This window comes from Protopterus annectens, chromosome 9.part0, assembly GCF_019279795.1.
Source record: "Protopterus annectens isolate FY-2018-M chromosome 9.part0, PAN1.0, whole genome shotgun sequence".
Taxonomy (NCBI): domain Eukaryota; kingdom Metazoa; phylum Chordata; order Ceratodontiformes; family Protopteridae; genus Protopterus; species Protopterus annectens.
This window is the reverse complement of record NC_056743.1, coordinates 1,872,881,065-1,872,901,043: the sequence shown is the minus strand read 5'-3', so window position 1 is coordinate 1,872,901,043 and position 19,979 is coordinate 1,872,881,065. Positions and strand designations below refer to the sequence as shown.

Sequence of the window (19,979 nt, the reverse complement as noted above, 5' to 3'; positions counted from 1 at the left end):
TTATATGCACCACAAGGTATCTAATTGCCCATAGGGTATTATATAATTGTCATGTAGCAGTCTGTTTGCCACATGGTAGTAGGAGTCATGAATATGATCCAACATTGCCACAGATATATTATCTGCATGAATTTATGGGTTCCAGTGGGAGAATATTTAGCACAACAGATCAGGTCATTTCTGATGTCAGAAAGTTACTAGTTGCTGATGATGATGACATCATGCACATGTGACAATCCACTGATTCAGTGACACTGTCAGCAATTCAAACATTGTGGACATGCTGATATCACTCATGGCTGAGGTGACTGTGGAGAGGTAGAAGGAACATGAAGTATCACCTGTGTGCACCAAAGGTCATTCCACTGAGGCCAGTCCCACCCCAGCTACACTGGTACCATGACCACCACAGACAATACTAGAGGGCTGCTCTGCCTCCAAACTACATACAGCCAGCATAGGGAAGTGCCTGTAGGTGTCTGTCACTACCAGAAGTCCAGGACTTTCCCAAACCTTGACATCCCCTTGTGCAGCAATCAGCAGACATGCAGGTCAGTGACCCAGGCACAGATGGACAGTACTTACACACTGGCAGAGATAATGAGTGTGTTGCACGGCTTGCATAAGGACCTGCAAGCAATGCATGTAGAATGATATGGCATGTAGGGAGTAGGAACAGATATGTCTGTTGATGGAACTGGTGGCCCAGATGGCAACCATTGATGAATTGATGCATATGCAGCCAAACAGCTATCCTGACCCTGCTAGACAGATGATGGCTGCACATGGCATAATGTCATGCCAAGCTTACTCAGATAGCATACACCATTCTGTAGATGGCTTTTTTGTCTGCACTGTTTATGGATGCCACTTCCCTGGTCACAGCATTCAAACAGATGTGGGCAGTGGTATTCCAGCTCTACCATGGGTACACCCTACTGGACAAATGAATCCAGTTCACACAATTTAAAATCAGATCACTCCCCCACAATTGTAATACGAGAAACACTTACTTGTGCCCTTCATTGGGCCATAGATTCCAATCTTCAACTGGAATGTCATAATGATGGCTACGGCAAGATTCCCATATACACTCCAATTATAGTAGATTGTACCTGGGATTGAATACCTCCATTTCTGAAACTGCAAGCCACAGGTTACAACCAGCTCACATTCCATCCATGGATGCTGTACTTCATTGCAGAAGGATGTGATCCGAAACTCTCCCCAGACTTTTAGCTGTGTGCACAGTTATCACATCCACTGTCCATGACTCTCCCATCTATGCTAGCTTTTCTGTCCCCTGTCATTATTGACCAATGGTGCCCTGCTCACCCCTGAGGTATGTCTGGGTATTGCAATACCTGCTGCATGGCATGACCAGTCAATGCACTGCCCTGCATAGCCTGGTTGTTGTATTGCAATCATTAGTTTTATTCAGTGTTAGCCTTGCATGGCCTGTAGTTGTGGATCAGACACCACCTCTTTGCCAGTGTCATAATGTGTTATACTTGCCTGTACATCACACGGAGTCCCACCACAGTCTGTTCCTCAGCTGGTTCATCATCATCTGTCACCTCAGATTTGACAGGGAGTGCAGCTGTATCCCCATTTTGTAACAGATTTCCTAGCACCACATTATGTAGCATGGTACAGATTACAAACATCTTGCTGCAAGTGACAGGAGAATACTGCATTATGCCATCAGACATACTAAGCAGTGGAAATGGACCATCAGAAGTCTGCAGATGCATTCAGCAGAATTACATGTCTGCAACAGTACAGTGTTGTCTACCATGATTGCCATGGTCTGGAGTCTGTGAATGGGGTTCATCAGGATCTGTTTTAAGGCGGAATCCGTGTCACTTGCAACACCCAGCAGTGGACACTATAATGAGTGGTCATGCACTACTATAGTCATGTGACCACACTAGCAAGCTCTATGTGGGTGTTGATGTATGTACCTACCAATTAGATGATCCTTGGAAAGTCATGCCATATGAAATGCTGCTATTGGCTATCTGTGCACCTCATATGGGATTCATGGGAACTATCTGGATGGCACAAAGATGCATTGTATATAATACCCTGTGCACTGAACATCACATAGCAGCTGATAAAATGTAAGCCTTTCTGTTTGATATACCAGACATGAAAAAGAATAGGTGAGACCTTAACAGCAATATGGGATCAGTAAATAACCCTTAACACCTCAAGAAAATAAATGTTGTAGAAGGTCCAACTGGATGGCAGTTCCCTCCTGTATTGTCCACAGAAATCAAATATGCTCCACTACATGATGCAGCATCCCATCAAGGAACTGGTTTAGGATGCAGAAAGACAGCTCCTGCTAAATTCATAATGTGTCCCTGTTGGACACTGAATGATCCTCTTAGCAAGGATGGTTAATGCTAAATAAATCATGTTCCCTAGGATATGAAGTTCATTCATCCTGTTTAATCACATGACAACTGCACATGCCTACTAACACCAATATGGTACCACTGATTATAAGGTAACTGTCAACAATGTCCAAGCCATGGAGATGATGGTATGTCAGCCTCTGGCAGACTCCTATGTCTTGTGGAGGGCCACAATGTGCAGCACTGCAGACACTGGCTCATGAGGCAGCCACTAACACATACTGACCAGCTACAGCAGATGTTACCCCTAGAATCTTAACATGACAGAAACATATGTGCTTTGAAAAGTGATGGTATTCAGAATAACTGCTCAATTGTCATGCAAATGTTATACTTTCTGAATCAAACTACCACTCCCAATGCCATCATTTATGAATGAGATGGCTTTCATTAGTATGTTGATACTCATGCACAATTTGCTGTTGTTCTGCTATCATGGCTGCACTATGCTTGCCTCTGAATGCCCACCACTGCAGGCCACTGCTCACCACCATATTTCCCTTAATGCATTGTACTATTTGTTTCTGAATAGAGGAAGATGGAATCCTAGTTTCTGTTTGTGTCAGGACCTTGTATATGGAATTATTTAGTTATTTAATGCCTACAAAGTATTTCTCTGCATACACCACTGTTTTGATTTGTTTATTCTTCTCTTTGTAATTTTCATATAGTCCTCACATGTGTATGCATTGCAATGGATAGGCACTGCTTAGGATGTATCAGTCACATGACCTCAGTGATACTGCACTTGAGTTAGTGAATAAAATCTACCTTACCTTCTATACATTTTTGCAAGGCCCTTATGTGAATTACACATAAATAATTATCATCTCCACTGCTAACAAACCAATTGCTTCTTCAGCACTACCGTCCTGTCTGCTTTCTTCAATTGTGTCCATGTAAGCCAACAAGTAGTTAGATTAAAAAAAACAGCAGCAAAACAAGCAAAAATGCTATTTTTATCTCAGCCTCATTCTTCTATTTGCACTTCCCTTATCTTGATCTGCTCATAATCATGTTTAAGGAGCATCTTATGCAAAACCAAATACAGGAATCATTTTTCATCCTTTTTCTTATTGTTACTTAGGTCTGTGGTTCTCCTGTAACTTGCATATTACTGAGTGATATTAATTTTAAGCTTACATGATGAGAGCTACAGGCATTGATAAAACATTCAATCCATCTAAAAAAGTTCCAGAGATACTAAATGCCATTCAAATACATAATTATGCAAATGTTCATAACTGTCCTGTTTCTCTAAATAACTTAACAATTGTGCAGCGTGAACAAATTTGCCAGGCTGCATATGAAAGCTGAAGACTACATGAATAAGAATACTGCTGACAGTAAGCAAGTAGCCTGAACATTTACTGATGGACTGTAAGTTATTTGCAATATGTTACAAAAATTAATGTTAAATTGTTTATTGTGATTTATGAAAGTCACTTTAAGACTGCGAGTCTAGTAAGTGACACCACTGTGAAAATGGGTTTGCATTAACAGTTCTCTTCTTTACTCTTCAATAAAAACAGTGATTCCAGGGTAAAAAAAATGATTTCAAAATGAGATGTAATTTTTCTTTATTATTTCAAAATGTTTGCCCATTTATAAAGCTACATTTAAGCTGCATGAACACTGCAGTATGTGTTTTTTTTCTGTGGCATAAAACTGCATGTAACCATGTGACCTTTTTTATAAATTATAAAATGACATAAAAAGAAAAGAAATACATTAAACTTCTTAGAACAACACAATACATGCCAGCAACTAAGATGAATGGACCAAAATTAGAAATGCTAAAGGTCCAAAGAAATATGCAGTCTGAAACATGGCCAGGATATTAAAAACTCTGGTTTCCTATATACTTATTAGTAATCACTTTCACATGTACTAGGTTCACTTTATCAGACCAGTTGGTACTTTTCTGTTAAACCCCTACCACACATCTTGGGACCCAGACTGGCATGTACTTTACTTTTAGTGACTAGAATTTACTGAGCTCCATGACAAATGATAGGAAAGTATGAAATGGACTATAGAAACTAGATTCTGCCTTTTCTGTTGATAAGGCTGACAAATCAAGCAGCAGGGGACTGGCTGTCAAATAGAGATGAATGTTATTTATTCAGGCACAGCTGAACCGAGGTTTCTAGCTGCACTCATACACAGCTGTTGCTTTTGACTAAGTTCTAAGCTTGATATTAGAAAATCCCATTCTGCCTCTCAGCGAACTCCAGTTTTATTACACAAATTGATGACATTATGTGGGTCCCCTTAGTCACCCGTGTTTACATGCACACTACCTTGTCATTAACGCTGTGCATAAAGAAACATTTCACAGTCGCGTGGCCGACAAGGCAGAAACCAACAGCGAAAAGTACCGAATTAGGTCCCTTAGGCAAAGCTCATGGCTCCGCTAATACTGTTCTGTGTCCTTAGACAACTCAGATATTACCTTTTTTGACTGAAGACTTTTGAAATATTTTGCTTGCTAGTATTTTAAGCAGTGAAAACTATTTCTGAGCATAATACATGAGTATTTTACTTTCTGTAATGCATTGCGATATATATTAGATTTGATGTAACTCTGTACAGTTAGGCAAATGCAGTAACCAGATCAATCGGTCATGTCTGATATCACAGTCAGCTGCTCTGGTGGTTCACTGTTGGTTTGTACCACACTTCTCCTCAAACCACTGCGCTTTACCCGGGATCTCTGTAATGTTTTACCTGATAAGAAATAGACAGGCCATTGCTGAGTGATGGGAAGCAATGCTACGGCACGTTCCGACAAAATACTGACATAGCAGTAGGACAAGATCAAGTTGTTGATGTCCGAAAAAAAGAAACCAGAGTTGAACCATTTTCCACTTGTAAGAGTCACAGACACTACATGTTAATGGTATTAAAATTACCCGGACTTCTGTATGCAGTTCATTCACTGGAAAACCATATGCTTTTTGTATTAATACTTTTGCTACAGTCATGCAACCTTGCCTTTGTGTTTATCGCAAGGCAGTGTTTTGTGGTGATTCTGATGACAAGACTTAAGAAAGCAAGGAGCAATTTATTAGAAAAAAAATGTAAATTATTGTTTTTGTAATGTTCAGGGTGAGACACGCCAGTCCGGGTCCCAAGACGCGTGGAAAAGTACCGACCAGTTAACTAAACAGTAATCACTTTCACATTTACTAGGCTCACTTTATCAGACCAGTTAATTAAACAAATCGACACATAGCAATTTAAAAACTTTCCATATCCCATTAGCCAATCATGTTAACTCTCAGAAACACATAACAAAAGAATCAAAGAATCTCATTCAGCAAGTTTATCTGGGTAAAAAATGTTTTTTATTTTTATTTTCTGTTTTTTAAGATTTTAAAAGGATTTCATTACGTTTTATATACTGTATACATGTTTTTATAGTTTTGAGTGAAATCCCTTTTAGAAGCCTTTGCTGGCTAAATGAGATACTTTGATTCTTTGGTCATGTGTTTATGAGAGTTAACATGCTTGGTTAATGTGATTTGGAAAGATTTTAAATTGATATGTGTGTATTTGTTTAGTTAACTGGTCTGATGAAGCAATCCCAGTACTCGCGAAAGCGCTTGCCAATAAGTATTTAATAAACAAGAGTTTTTTGCATCCTGGCTGTGTTTCGGACTGCACATTAAAATTGTTATTGAAATGCAAAGTGTAATCTACTGCAGTTTCTCAGAAATGACTTAATTGCTTGTAATTAATCTACACATAGGTTTGACATCTGGAAGAAAAATGGTCATATAAATGCAATTATAAGAATCTTCCGAGGCAGTCATTGGTACTCAAATCAGAAACTGGTCCATTGCATGGGGGAGGGTGAGTGGCAATGGAAAAATATTTTCTGTAGGAACAGAAGTGATGAGCTAAAATATATGTCTGGAACTGAAACTGGTATAAAATTAGTTTTGTCTTGCATGGATGACCATGATAAGCACATCTATGTATATTGCTGTGAAAGTTTACAGTTTGGTATTATATATTTTAGGAACTTAAAGTAATAATAGTTCAGTAGCATGTAAATTACAGATAGCTGGATTATTAATCTAACAAAGAGTATCTCACTAAACATTCTACTCTGTATGACTAATTGCTGTATTTTCCATTTGCACTATTTGCATATGCATATTTGTCTATCAAAATGGTCTTAACTTCTTCATTGCTTAAATAAAGTTGTATTTATTCACTTTTAAAATTTTGTGACTGGCACTTTGCACTGTAATATATTATCTGAGAAACTATATTATTTAGCAGTATAGGCTGGCACGCTGTAGTATTTACTTCTAACTAGCCAGATAGATTGACCATGCTATTAGTGAGATATCATTTTAGTAATTCATAATTAGATAAATCAAGAGGGTCAGGTAACTGGTGTGTCCAGTCCCCAGCCATAACTAGGTTAGTGGCATCACTATCTTACCATGATGAAATCTGTGCAGATTTGGAGAAATATGTTAACCTTACTCAGGAATTGTGTGTGTGTGTGTGTGTGTGTGTGTGTGTGTGTGTGTGTGTGTGTGTGTGTGTGTGTGTGTGTGTGTGTGTGTGTGTGTGTGTGTGAAAAGAATTTGTTTGGAAGGCATTTACCATGGATAAAGGGCACTGGAAGACATTGTGGTTGACAGACAAAGAGAGAGAGAGAGTGGTGAGAAAGTGGTCTGGGATGTTAGGCTAAAAATGCTACATTGTACATGGTCATTTTGTAGTCATAGTCTTGGTTTTGATGTTGGAAGCCAGTAAACAGGAGTGCAGTACATATTTGTTTTATGCTTGGGGCCAGGATATGCTTAGTGAATTGGTTACTGATTACAACTTGGATATACTTTTCTTTTTTTTACTTTAACCTTTCGGATACCAGTAGTATGATTCAAAAGGACATCCCTCTGGTAGCCATCAAACATACTGGGGCTATTGGACCAGATCTGAAGAGCATAACAAGGTGATAAACCAGTTGTCAGTAATAACATTCAAACCCCTCCAGTACCAGCTAAGTATTACATTGAATAACAAGTAGTGTCATGTCACATTAACAGGTATGCTTCCATAGATATGAGTACTTGTTCATAGGTTCATAGTGAAATTATCTGGCAGAAAACCAAAGTGAGTTTCTGAACTACTTTTTTTTTTTCAAAAGATTGAGATCATGGTGATGAGAGGTTGGAATAAAACCTTTCAGAGTTTATGTGGAGGCAGACAAATATAGCTCTCTCATTTTCTCACAGGATTGAGTCAAAGATGGACAATATACTATCAGTAATATACATTTCCCTGATAAAACCTACACATGCATGCTGCCTTTAGAAAACATGACATACTGTGTCTTTCTACAAAATTTAGCAGGGTATGGACTTTGGGAAAATCCAGTTAACTGGTTTTAAAACAGTCTATATCATAGAAAGTTTAATAACCTTGAAGCAAATCAGGCTTCAGACTTTGGCATAGCCCCTTCAGAAATCTCCTAGACTCTATTATGGGAGGTATTCTGCTTTCACTATATATTAATAACTTATCTTTGCAGAATATTCCTCCCATTATAACTATGATAAGCTAATGCTTAACGCCACATGCTGCTTCTCTTCCAAAGTGCAGAAACTACACGTACAGTCTCATCACTTCTGTGACTGTATTACATGTACTAAATGAAAATTAAGAATAAACATAACTGCTAATATGCTGTTAGAAACTCCACAATATATTAGTTGATGCAGTCTTCTGCTTCACATCTGTCAGCTGTCCATCTGAATTTCCAGATGTTTGGCTCAGAAATCTGGTCTGTTTCTCATAGAATTTGTGGTTTTCTGCCAAATAATTTGAGTTTCAGACTTTCCATCTGTGACATCCCTGCACTGGACCAGTACTCAAGGAGACTCAACCCTTCCCACTGGGAATAGTGTGGGATATTCACTGAGAAGATGACTAGTGCACACATAGTATTTCCATTTGCAGCTCTCTGCATCAAGTGCAATTTCTCTTAAGAGCACACAGAGACCATAGTCAGTCCATGACTGGTTCTCCTTTCTCCGGATCCCCAGTAAGACTCTCCACTGGCACAGCTATAGAGTTGAGATCTCAGCTGAGTGACTAAGCGAAGACCTTCAGCACTCTCTGTCAAACCAGTGCTTCATGTCCCTGCACTCTTTGAAGTTTGATTTACACACACACACACACACACACACACACACACACACACACACACACACACACACACACACACCTGGGAAAGGCTGGCACAGGTTTATTAACTATGCCCATTTTTGCCCAGACTATAATGTAGTTTCCACTGCCACCAGTCACTCCTTATCAGCTGCTTTAAGACCTTTAACAAAGGGTGTCTAATCTCACTGTGTAATATTAATATTAATAAAAATGGCAGTTTGACCAAGAGCAAGGCTATTAGGAGTGGCCCACACAGTGTCACCAAATAAATATGCAAGTACTCTCAAAACGTAAAGATCTCTACACAGATCAGCTACAATGAAAGGTTTAAATGTATGTAATAATAAATAATAAAATAACAAAACAATACTAAATATATATTCACAGTGACATCAGAGTTCAAAACCACAGGAAATATTTAAAATAACATTGCAGTACTGGCTCACAAAAATAAATAAAACATTTAAACTAAGCTTTACTATATTCTTGACTGTATCTAAGAGAGTTATACTGTTCCCTAGAAACTTACATCATTAGAGCAAGGCAGATGCAGTGAATGGTTCTTGTTAGATCCAAGACTGAATACAGAATGTCTCACTAAAAGACTTCTCAATCCGTGGCTGGATTAAACCACTGAAATTAATATCTAAAATATTACTGCTGGGATAGCTTGCAGAATGACATAAATTCTGGTCATCTGACATCTAGTTCCCAGGCCAAACCCCCCATTGTTAGAAGTTGGCAGGATTTAGCATCTACCTGTAAAAATGTACAGATAAAGGCTTTTCCTCAACTCTTTGGCAGATGATCAAAGCCATAAAACAACTGTATTCCTTCATGCTTTAAAAGTAGTAATTAATTCACTCCAAGGACAATACAGAAAGATTCCTAGCACAGACTCTGTGTCTCTAGCTGCATTGAAAACTTGAGAGGTAGCCTCTTTATTGCATCCTATAAAGTAATTTAATTTCAGATATTTTTTCTAAAGTTTACTAAACTGAGGTTAACCTCCTGTATTCCAGTTTCCACTGTTAAGCTATATACATTTAAACAGTTACAATAGTGCATGTACATTTCTGTTCTCTTGCAGTAGGGCACACTGTGGATACATTTTAAACACAACACTTTTACAAATACCTTTTCAACACAAGCATCTGTACAGAGCAGTTTGATATACACATGACATACAGTTCTAATACATTTGTAACACAAGCATCTTGTATAAATCATTTTGATATTCACCAATGACATATAATTATTTTCAAAATTCCAGCTAGGTGTGTTGGCACTACCTCCTTTTATCACAGACTCCAACAAGAATTAGCAATGCCATTGGGTATTCTTTTCCATCATAGTCTAAGTACCAGCTTCTTCCCACCTGAATGGAAAATGGCCACCATTATCCTCTTGCACAAAGGTGGTGCTTCCACTGACCCCAGGAATTATAGACCTACTAGTCTGACTAGCCTTATCTACAAAGCCATGGAGCAAATCATCATGGACCTTATCAACAAAGATATATATAATCTCCAAACACTTCACCCTACTCAGTTTGGATTTGTCAAGGGAGATCATGCCTGTTAAACCTGATGGCTTCTTCAAGACAATTACCAAGGCCTTATTGGCTTTTCACATGATGAGATCACCACTGCCCTTTGAGAATGAAGAAAGACTTTTGATCAGATACCTCACAATGTTCAATGAGTGGGATACTCAAGCCCATTGGCTTGTGACACTGGAAGGCCAAAGTCAGCAGAATCTCTGGTGCCTAGATATTACACTAATTTGTTATGAAGATGCTTGTTTCTCCTGTCATGAGTTGTTCTCTTGCTAAAAAGCCCAGTTGTGAAAAAGTGAATAAAAAGGAAAGTTGTGGTCAAATAATATTGCCATTGTTTTTTTATTATACTTGTGGCTTTTTGCCTTTTCTCCTGTTCTTTTCTTCACCTTGAAAGGTTGCTTCCTCTACTGTCTATGTTTCATTTATATGTATGCAGATCTACTTCTTACAAAGTTGCTAGTAGGTTTTTCATTTTGCATGTCTGAGGCATCTAAATGACATCAGCTCTTGTTCAATTATGCCAAATAAAGATCAGCATTACTATGTCACACATCCTACATTTATACAGGGTGTGTTTCCTGTTACACAGTCCTACATTTATACAGGGTGTGTTTCCTTTTACACAGTCCAACATTTATACAGGGTGTGTTTCCTGTTACACAGTCATACATTTATACAGGGTGTGTTTCCTGTTACACAATCCTACATTTATACAAGGTGTGTTTCCTGTTACACAGTCCTACATTTATACAGGGTATGTTTCCTGTTACACAGTCCTACATTTATACAGGGTGGGTTTCCTTTTTTGTGGTCATTTGGTTCTGATTTTTGCTCAGATTTTTAAACTGCTGTGCTCAGGCCTGACACTGTAATGTTGAGTGGAACTTTATTTACAGGTATTACTAGTAACTGCAAGACTCTTATTACTCAGGAAATACTCTCTGTTCTATAGTTACATACAAACATGAACAGGCTGATTGGAAAGTTTGCCTTTGTGTAGAGCTGTGCTGTCATCTTATGCTGTAGTTTTGTTTGATTGTTGCATAAGGTATTTAGGTTTCCTTTTTATATACAGAAGGACCTTGATAATAAAACATACTATGTAATCTAAAGTGAAGTGTACAGAATTTTAGAAATCATAATTTTTTTTGTACATGCATGGCAGGGTCATGTACCCACAGATGGTTAACCTGTATTGATAACACACTTCCATAGTGTTTTATTCCTTCTAATTCCTACATTAATGATTTTTTTTACTTACTGTTCACATGAAGGTGTGTTCCTGATCCATTTGTAACCACAGTCACCTTGTCAGATTTGAACTTCACACAGTAATACACCCCGGCATCTTCCAAGCGAAGAGGTGAAAATTTAATAGAATGATCAGTCTCCCTTGTAGGGCCTTCCTTTACAGTCCTACTCACTCGTTGATTTGGTTTCTCACTTTCAGACTGTGAGTACACGAGCGGCTGCTGATTGCCCTCTTTGTACCATCGGACAGGTCCGACAGATACTTCTGACAAAGTGCAATTCATTCTGGCAGTGCCCCCCTGTATGCCAGTAATGAATGGAGTCTGGTATATTGTCAGTCCAGAAGTACCTGAAAGAAATAAAGGTTAAAAGTAAATGTTTATAGTCCAAGTTTTCCAGTGAAACAAACATATTAACCATTCTTTATCAGTTTTTTCAATAATCAAGACCTTAAGCTTAAATAATGACCAGAGAATGACAAATCAGGTATAGAGAGCCGAGGTACACTCAGAAATGGTCAAACAAAAACTATGTTTAGCAAAATGTCTGCTGATTGTGATGCAACACATAACTGCAGATGTACCTTCTGAACAAATGCAGTTAGTGACAAATGAGCTGTATTATGTCTGCCTCATTCGAATGCTTACAGTGAAACTTGGAAGAAAAATTTGTGTAACACAGAAAAGTCCACACATTATCTGTGAATATAAGCAACTGTACTGTGAATCATATATGATGTCGAAGACTAAAGTAAATACAACATGGTAAAATTTGAAGCTTTAATTTGTTATTTAGAATTCCCTGTTTGTCAAATACTTTAAATATCATTTGATGATTTTGTCTCTGATAGCATAGTTCCAAAATATTTCCTATATCTTATCTTTGCACACACACACACACACACACACACATATATATATATATATATATATATATATATATATATATATATATATATATATATATATATATATGGGTCTCCTTCTGTTTGTCGAAAGTACACTTCATTGGCAAACAGAAGGATGAGCCCACTTCTGTGAAAGTGCACTTTATCGAAAGTGCACTTTCACAAAATCCGATTTGCCGAATTGCGTTACAGTGGGGATAAGGGAATATATCCTTTCCCCCACTGTACTGCGATCTCGGAGTTAGTATATTTAAGTGGGGGGGTGTGGGATGCAGGGGGACTTGCTCCCCTGCATAAATGTGATTTAGTGTTTTTTTTTTTTTTTTTTTTTTTTTATTTGTGTTTTTTTTTCTTGTTATCTTGTATTTCGAGAAAGTGCATTTTTGACAAAGTGCAGTTTATTGAAAGTGAGTTTGAGGGTTTACATTTCGATGACATGTAATTTTGATGGATCAACATAGATCCATATATATATACATATATATATATATATATATATATATGTGTGTGTGTGTGTGTGCGTGTGTTTGTGTGTATGTATATATATATATATATATATATATATATATACATATACACACACACATCTATCTATCTATATATCTATATCTATATATACATATTTTTTTATATACACATATATATATATATATATATATATATATATATACATATATAAGTAGGCACCTTTAAGAATAAGTGATGGCAAGAAAGGAAGATTTGAGTTTATATACATGGGATCATGTGAACTGTCACCATCTCTCTCGATTAAGTATACTGCACTCCTGCCTTCTTTGAGTCTCATGCCTGACTGTCACAGATATTCTCTCACACAATACATGTACCTCTTTGGTGGATGCCAGCATTTCTTTTATCTTCTTCTTCTCTGTCCCAAATCTTCTTCACCAGATTGTCTTCTGCTTTTCTGTACATGTGCCTGAACTACCGTAATCTGTTCTCTTGATCTTTTCTGCAATTGGAGCTACTTCATGTCCTCATTGCTTTGTCTGTCCCACAGGTGCCTTCTAGCACCCTTCTCAGGCACTACATTCCCATCACCTCTCACTTTCACATCTGCTATGCCTTTACTCTCCAGGTTTCTTTAACATGCAGTAGTAGTGGTCAGACAACTGTTTTGTACACCTTACTTTTCAGCTTATTTGGCATTTGTCTGTCATACACTACAACTTACAACCTATGACAGTTGGCTATAGCCCCTCTGATTATAGCTTTGTTGTTTTCATTCAGACTTCCTTCCTCTTCAACCACCCCTCCCAGATACTTGAAGCTGTTAACATGTTCCATTGTATCCCCTTCTATCTCTGTTCTCAGCTTCTTCTGATTTCCCCAATTTGCTGCCATTACTACTTATCTGTACTTAGTTTCATCCCATGTACCTTCAATTTTGCATTCTAGTCCCCTATCCTTTGCTGAAATTCTTGTTCAGAGTCTGCCTGTAATGCCATATCATCTGCATACAGCAACTTTGTTGATCTTTCCCCTCCAACCAATTTGCTAATGTAGTCCATCACCAGTATGAACAGCAGTGGGCTCAGAGCTGAACTCTGATGTATACCCACTCCCATTGGTGACTGAACACTGTTCATACTTAAGTCATTGGGGTCCTTGTACATAGCCTACACAAATTCTACCAATGTTGCTGGGGCTTCAGACCCATCAGGACTGCCCAAATCAGCTTTCTCCAAGTCTAGGAATGTCCAGTTGGACTCTTTCCTCATCTCTAGCTTCTTCTCAACTATCTGTCTCACTGAAAACATTGGGTCAGTTGGGCTGCATCCTGATCTGAATCCAAACTGCTCATCTCCCATCTTACTTTTTACTACTTTGCATATCCATTTATCAATCACCCTCTCCGTTACTATCATGCAGTGTGACAGGAGTTTGATACCTCTGTACTGTCCACAGTTCTGGATGTCCCCGTTGTTCTTGCACATTGTCACTAGTATGCTAATTCTCCAGTCATTTGGGATATGCCTTTGTCTCCACACTGCTATGAGTACCCTCAAGAGCCATTTCTCCCCTATCTCACCCAGTATCTTTATCATATCTGCTGTGCCCTCATTTTAACCTGCTCCTTTCACCGACTTCATTTTTAGTGCTATTTTTACTCTTTCTGTGGTCCTCCTCTTCTTCTCTCATTGTGGCTGTGTCTAGGAAAGTACATCTTCTGTGGGGTTTTATTCATTCAGAATCTTCCATTTAATGTCCTGTGGACTAGTGAGGAAGTTGTTGCTGGCATCCCTTATGAAGGTCGTCTGACTATCTTCTTTATCTTTCTGTCTTTGTCTTGCAAACTAATAAAGTTTATTTGTGCCACCTGCTAAGTCACTTCCAGAAGCTGGTAGAGTGCCTCCAATGCCTCTGAGTCTACCTCCCACTTTTTTCTGCACTCCTTTCTTTGGATGATTTTATGGACTTCTGCATTCCACCACCAGCTTTTGTTATGCACCTTACTTCCATATCTTGCTCAGCCAATATCTGTTCTGTAGTCCTCACACATGCTGTTTTGAGGCATTAGCATTCTTCTTCAACTCCACCTATTTTCTCCTCTTGTTAGATACTAGCATTCTGAGTAATTCCTTGAAATGTACTTTCTCTTCAGTCAACTTCCAGGTCTTCAGCTAGGTCCCTGTTGACCTTTGAACCTTCTCTGATCATTCCCTGCAGCTGATTGTGGCAACCAGTGGTTTATGCTGTTGGCCGACTGTTTCACTGGGGATGACTTTACAATAATTGATTCTGCCCCAGTGCCCTTTCTGTCCTAGGACAAAGTCAACCTGAGTTGCAGTAAGTCTACCTGATTTGCACATTGATCACTCTTGTGATCTTGTGACTGTTTCTCTTTCTGAACCATGTGTTGGCTACTATCAAGTTATTTGCCAGGCAGAAGTTTAGAATAGCCTCTCCTTCCTGTTGCTCCACTCATGTGGACCTGGGAAGTCCTCATATTGTATTCTTTCTGTCTTGATATGTGTTATCAACACCAATTCATGTTGTCCTACTTTATCTAGTAGGTCCTGCAACTGCTGAATGAATGCCCTCTTTTTCTCACTATCACAACCCCACTGTAGACTGAGATATTTAATACTGCCCTATCATTAAGCTGGACTCTGATTGCCATGTCTAGCTTCCTCCGTACCATCATGTCAACCATTTCCAAGCTGCATTCCGTCAGTGAACATCCACTGAATCTAGCAATCCTTAGTTCATGTTTGGCAGCAGAGCTATCCCAGGTAACCCAGGCTGGGCAACTGGACACTGGCTGGACAGTAACTTACTGATACAGGCCTGCTGGCGGGCTTTATGGAGGACACACACACATTGGCCATTAGTGGTACATACCCCCTTCCCACTGTTAGCATGGGTCCCTTGCATAAGTTAGAGTAGGCTGGGTACTCAACTCACTTATCACCAGCAAATACCCATGCCCATTTGTCAACATGACTCAACATGAGTGAATCACCTAGAGCCATATTTTACATTTTACACTGTCGAGAAGCTATCCTTGCCATATTATGCAGTCTGTGATCCATGTTCTGCTATCTTGTGGGTACTGCGCACCACAGTAGATGCCCAAAGAGGTTGGTCTATACAACTCTTCCTCATATAGGGCACCTTGTAAAGTCTGTGTTGCTGCCCACTTTATCAGTTTGAGATGGAAACACTTAGCATGTTGTTTGGAGGTGGGAAGGACTCCACAGACACACAGAGAGAACATGCAAACTCCAAACAGGCATTGGCTGAAGGTCAGGATTGAACCCTGTACCTCATGCATGGGAGAAAATGACCTTCACCATTATGCTAACTGATACATAACAATGATCTGAAATATCCACCGTATACAAAGCTACGTAATAATGATAGTTCATCCATGATATGATTGTACTAGATGATGCTCGATCAGCATGAAGTGCAGTTAGAATTTACTTTAATACCTGAATGCATATATTCATATACTGAGCATTGGCCAGAGCTGTAATATATTACTTTATATTTGATTTGAATAGTACAATAATAGTAATATTTCCTAGCTGTTAGTGAGGTCTGTAAAACAGAAAGTGTAAAACATATTCACGTTGCTAATACTAGTCACTCCTTCCCTCACAATTAGGACAGGCAGGGTTTGTTATGTGCTTATGGGGGGGGGGGGTGGCTAAAACAGAAAAAAAAAAGAAAGAAAGAAAGGTAAGAGTAGAAGAGTGTGGCATTAGAGGCATACAAGGACCACAAAAAAAAGGTGTAATGTCGTGCTGACACAAACTTGTTTACCTACATAAACTAATCTTGACATCATGGCTGGAAAATAGGAGACAAACATAAAGGGAAGAGACAGGAACATCATGGGTGACTTTAATTATCATCTCTCAATAAACTGGGAATCCTACTCAGCCCTACATTTGCAAACAGAGAGATTACTAGACTTTGTAAGCACAAACACTCAGGTCAAGTTAGTGCATACATAGAAACAAACCACATGACCAACTAGTTAGTGCATATGCCTAATAGAGGTACAAACATATTGGACCTGGTACGTACAAATATGGGAGAATGTCGCACCTCCACCACCACCAGTGTTTTGCCTTCTCTGGTAAGGTCAGACCACAAAATGGTCTCTCTCTAAATAAGAATCAGTTCTGTAGCCACAGTAAAACCTGTAACAGTAAGAAAATACTGCAAGGCAGACTACCTTTTATTAAGTGATAACCTGTCAAAATTCCAAACCCCTCCAAACCCAGATAACACAGCAGCCTATGCAGAATTATTCATAGAAGCTCTGTACAACCATGTCATTCATTACACAGAGGCTGCTGTGCTTACCAGTAGTAAACCCAAAACTAACTGTAAAAACAAATCAACAGGTTGTACAACAGAAAGAACAAATCATAGCTAAAATTAGGAAATGTAACACTAAAACAGATAAAAACCATCATCAAACTGAATAGACATCTATAAGGATTAATTAATTATAACAAAGCAAATTTTGAGATAAAGATAGTGTCTCAGGCCAAGGATAACCATGAGGCTTTCTTTAGCTATGTCCAAAACCAAAAAGACAGCACATAGTGTGCCAAACTGCTGGTAAATGGAGCCATGTTCACAGAACTGGGAGACACAGAAAATCTTCTGGCCGACAAATTTAGCTCTTACTTGCTCCCTCTCACTCCCAGATGCCATCCAGGGAATACCATCTAATACCACCCCAGCAAGCATCAGTAGGAAGCATATCATTGGTGTACTCTTAAAGGCCAGGAATACATATTTGATGGGCCCTGATACTATCCCATCATGCCTCCTAAATAGCTTGAAATATGTCCTATCAGGGCCACTGTAGTCATTATTCAACCATAGTCTCCACACAGGCTTCATGCCACATGAATGAAAGATTACAACTATTATCCGTCTGTACAAGGGCGGACCATCAACAAATCCAAGGAATTACAGACCCATTAGTCTGACAAGTCTTATATGCAAAGGCATGGAAAGAATTATTATGGAAATGATTAACTATGGCACATAGAACACCTTCAGATACTGGACCCAACCCAGTTTGGTTTTAACAAGGACAAGTCATGTCTACTGAACCTGGTGGACTTCTTTGAGAAGGTCACACAGGCAATGGATTAAGGCAAAAATGGTGTATTCTACCTACCTTGACCAAGCAAAAGCATTTACATTAATACCTACCTTAGGCATTGTAAACAAACTCACAGAATAAGGCATAAACCACTATATAACTCATTGGATAGCCAGCTAGCTCAACATTCAGTACCCAGGAAGTTAGGAATTGTGAAATCACCTCCACAAAGTGGACAGTCACTAGCGGAGTCCTCCCATGTTCTGTGCTGGGTCCACTCTTCTTTGGCACCTATTATTTGGAGGTCAAGGGTAATGTCAAGGGTCTCTGGCTTACCAGGTTTGTAGATGATTGCAAGCTAAGGACAATCATAGAACCCAAATAAACTACTACAAAGGAAAAAATAAAGCTAAATACAACAAACAGAAACACGTGACCAGGAAAAAAATACTTTAATAATCTTAGTGCCTTGGCTCTCAAGCCTTCAAGAGATAAAATGCATCACACTAAAACACATTATATAAAGCCTCCAATAAACATAACAATTAAACCATTCATTAATAAACCAATATAAACCTGCACTCAATTCAAAGCAATGCCTTCCAATTACTCTCAGGGCTCAAGCCTAAAGAAGACAAAGTTTCTTGTAATGTAATTTCTTTTTCAGATCAAAAGCATTGCAGCCTACTACTTTTTCCAAACTAGTACTTTTTAAACAACTAGAATCTCCCAATGACAGAATTTGTAAACTTATAAAATATATCATTGTAGACCTCATAAAAAGGGACATAAGAAACCCACAATCCCTGGACTCAGACCAATACAGTATGTTTTTATAAAAGGTAGATCATGCCTGTAAAACCTAGGTGATTTCTTTCACAAAAGCAATACACAACAGTAACACTTAGAATGCTGTATATCTTAATTTAGCAAAGGCTATTGACACTATAGCCAACTTTGACATCACTGACAAACATGTCTAACTCAATATAAATCCCTGTGGAACCTGCTGAATTGCTAAATGGCTCACTGATAGATATCACTGTAATAGAATTAATGGACACTATCCTACAAGAGACTTGTCACTAGTGGTGTAGCACATGGCTCTGCTTTGGGACCAGTTTTATTTGCTATCTACTACTCCTCTGATATCAGATATGACACTAAATCTCTCTGACTAAGTTCATAGATGACTACAAAACTGGAGTCATCATCAAGTTCCCTGAAGATACGTTGATCCTTCAAGACGGCCTAACTTGGAAAAATTCAATGTGTTCATGATCTTGGTTGAAAGCTTACTGCTAGAAAATACAGAATCATACACTTTAGGAAACAGGAACTCTCATACATCTACCATGTAGAAGGCACCCCCTTAAAATAGACACTGTTATTGGAGGTCTTGTCACCTTCATGGATAATGACTGATACTTTGACCACCAAGCCTTCCACTTTATCCAGCTTATTACTAAGGTCATCTCATCTTGGTCAGAAGAAGTCATTGTTCCCCTCTACAAAACATATCTCAGATATGAGCACCTTATGTCACACAGATATAATTCTCCATCTCCCCAAAGATCATTTCAGTGTGATCTATGCATCTTTTACAAAGCAGTAAATGACCTAATCCTGATTGATCTACTACAGATCTTTAAAACTAATAACAGCACAAATACAAGACAGTGAACCTAAATCTATACTCCAACACAAACATGAAATGGCAAGACAGATACTGATTGCAAAAACGTCACATCCACTGAAACAATCTCTTACTTTCTGTAAAGCAATGCACATTCCTCACTTTCTCTAATACTGACAAATGTATAGGAAACTTTAAATTTATCTCAGGCTTAACCCACTATCTTTTGGGGATGGTTAAGTGTAACTAAATGGGTATGCCAGTGACATTGCAGTGGCTAGACCTCAAAAAGTTTAACATATCGGTCACCCAGTAGCAACCTATAAATCTTACCAGTATCCAGTTTGGTCTAACCAGAAAAGTGTTAGCATTTGAGCTGCCTCAGATGCTGACTTAAATTATCTTTTAAG

General features: G+C 38.6%; 1 protein-coding gene across 1 annotated transcript in view; it reads right to left on the bottom strand.

Moving 5' to 3' along the window:
* The window catches only part of LOC122810815 (obscurin-like), a 374,712-nt gene that overhangs the window by 339,119 nt on the left and 15,614 nt on the right, over positions 1-19,979 (bottom strand). The window contains exon 2 of the mRNA XM_044082375.1: positions 11,441-11,779. Coding sequence (XP_043938310.1) covers positions 11,441-11,779 — 339 coding nt within the window. The remainder of the gene's footprint in view (positions 1-11,440; positions 11,780-19,979) is intronic.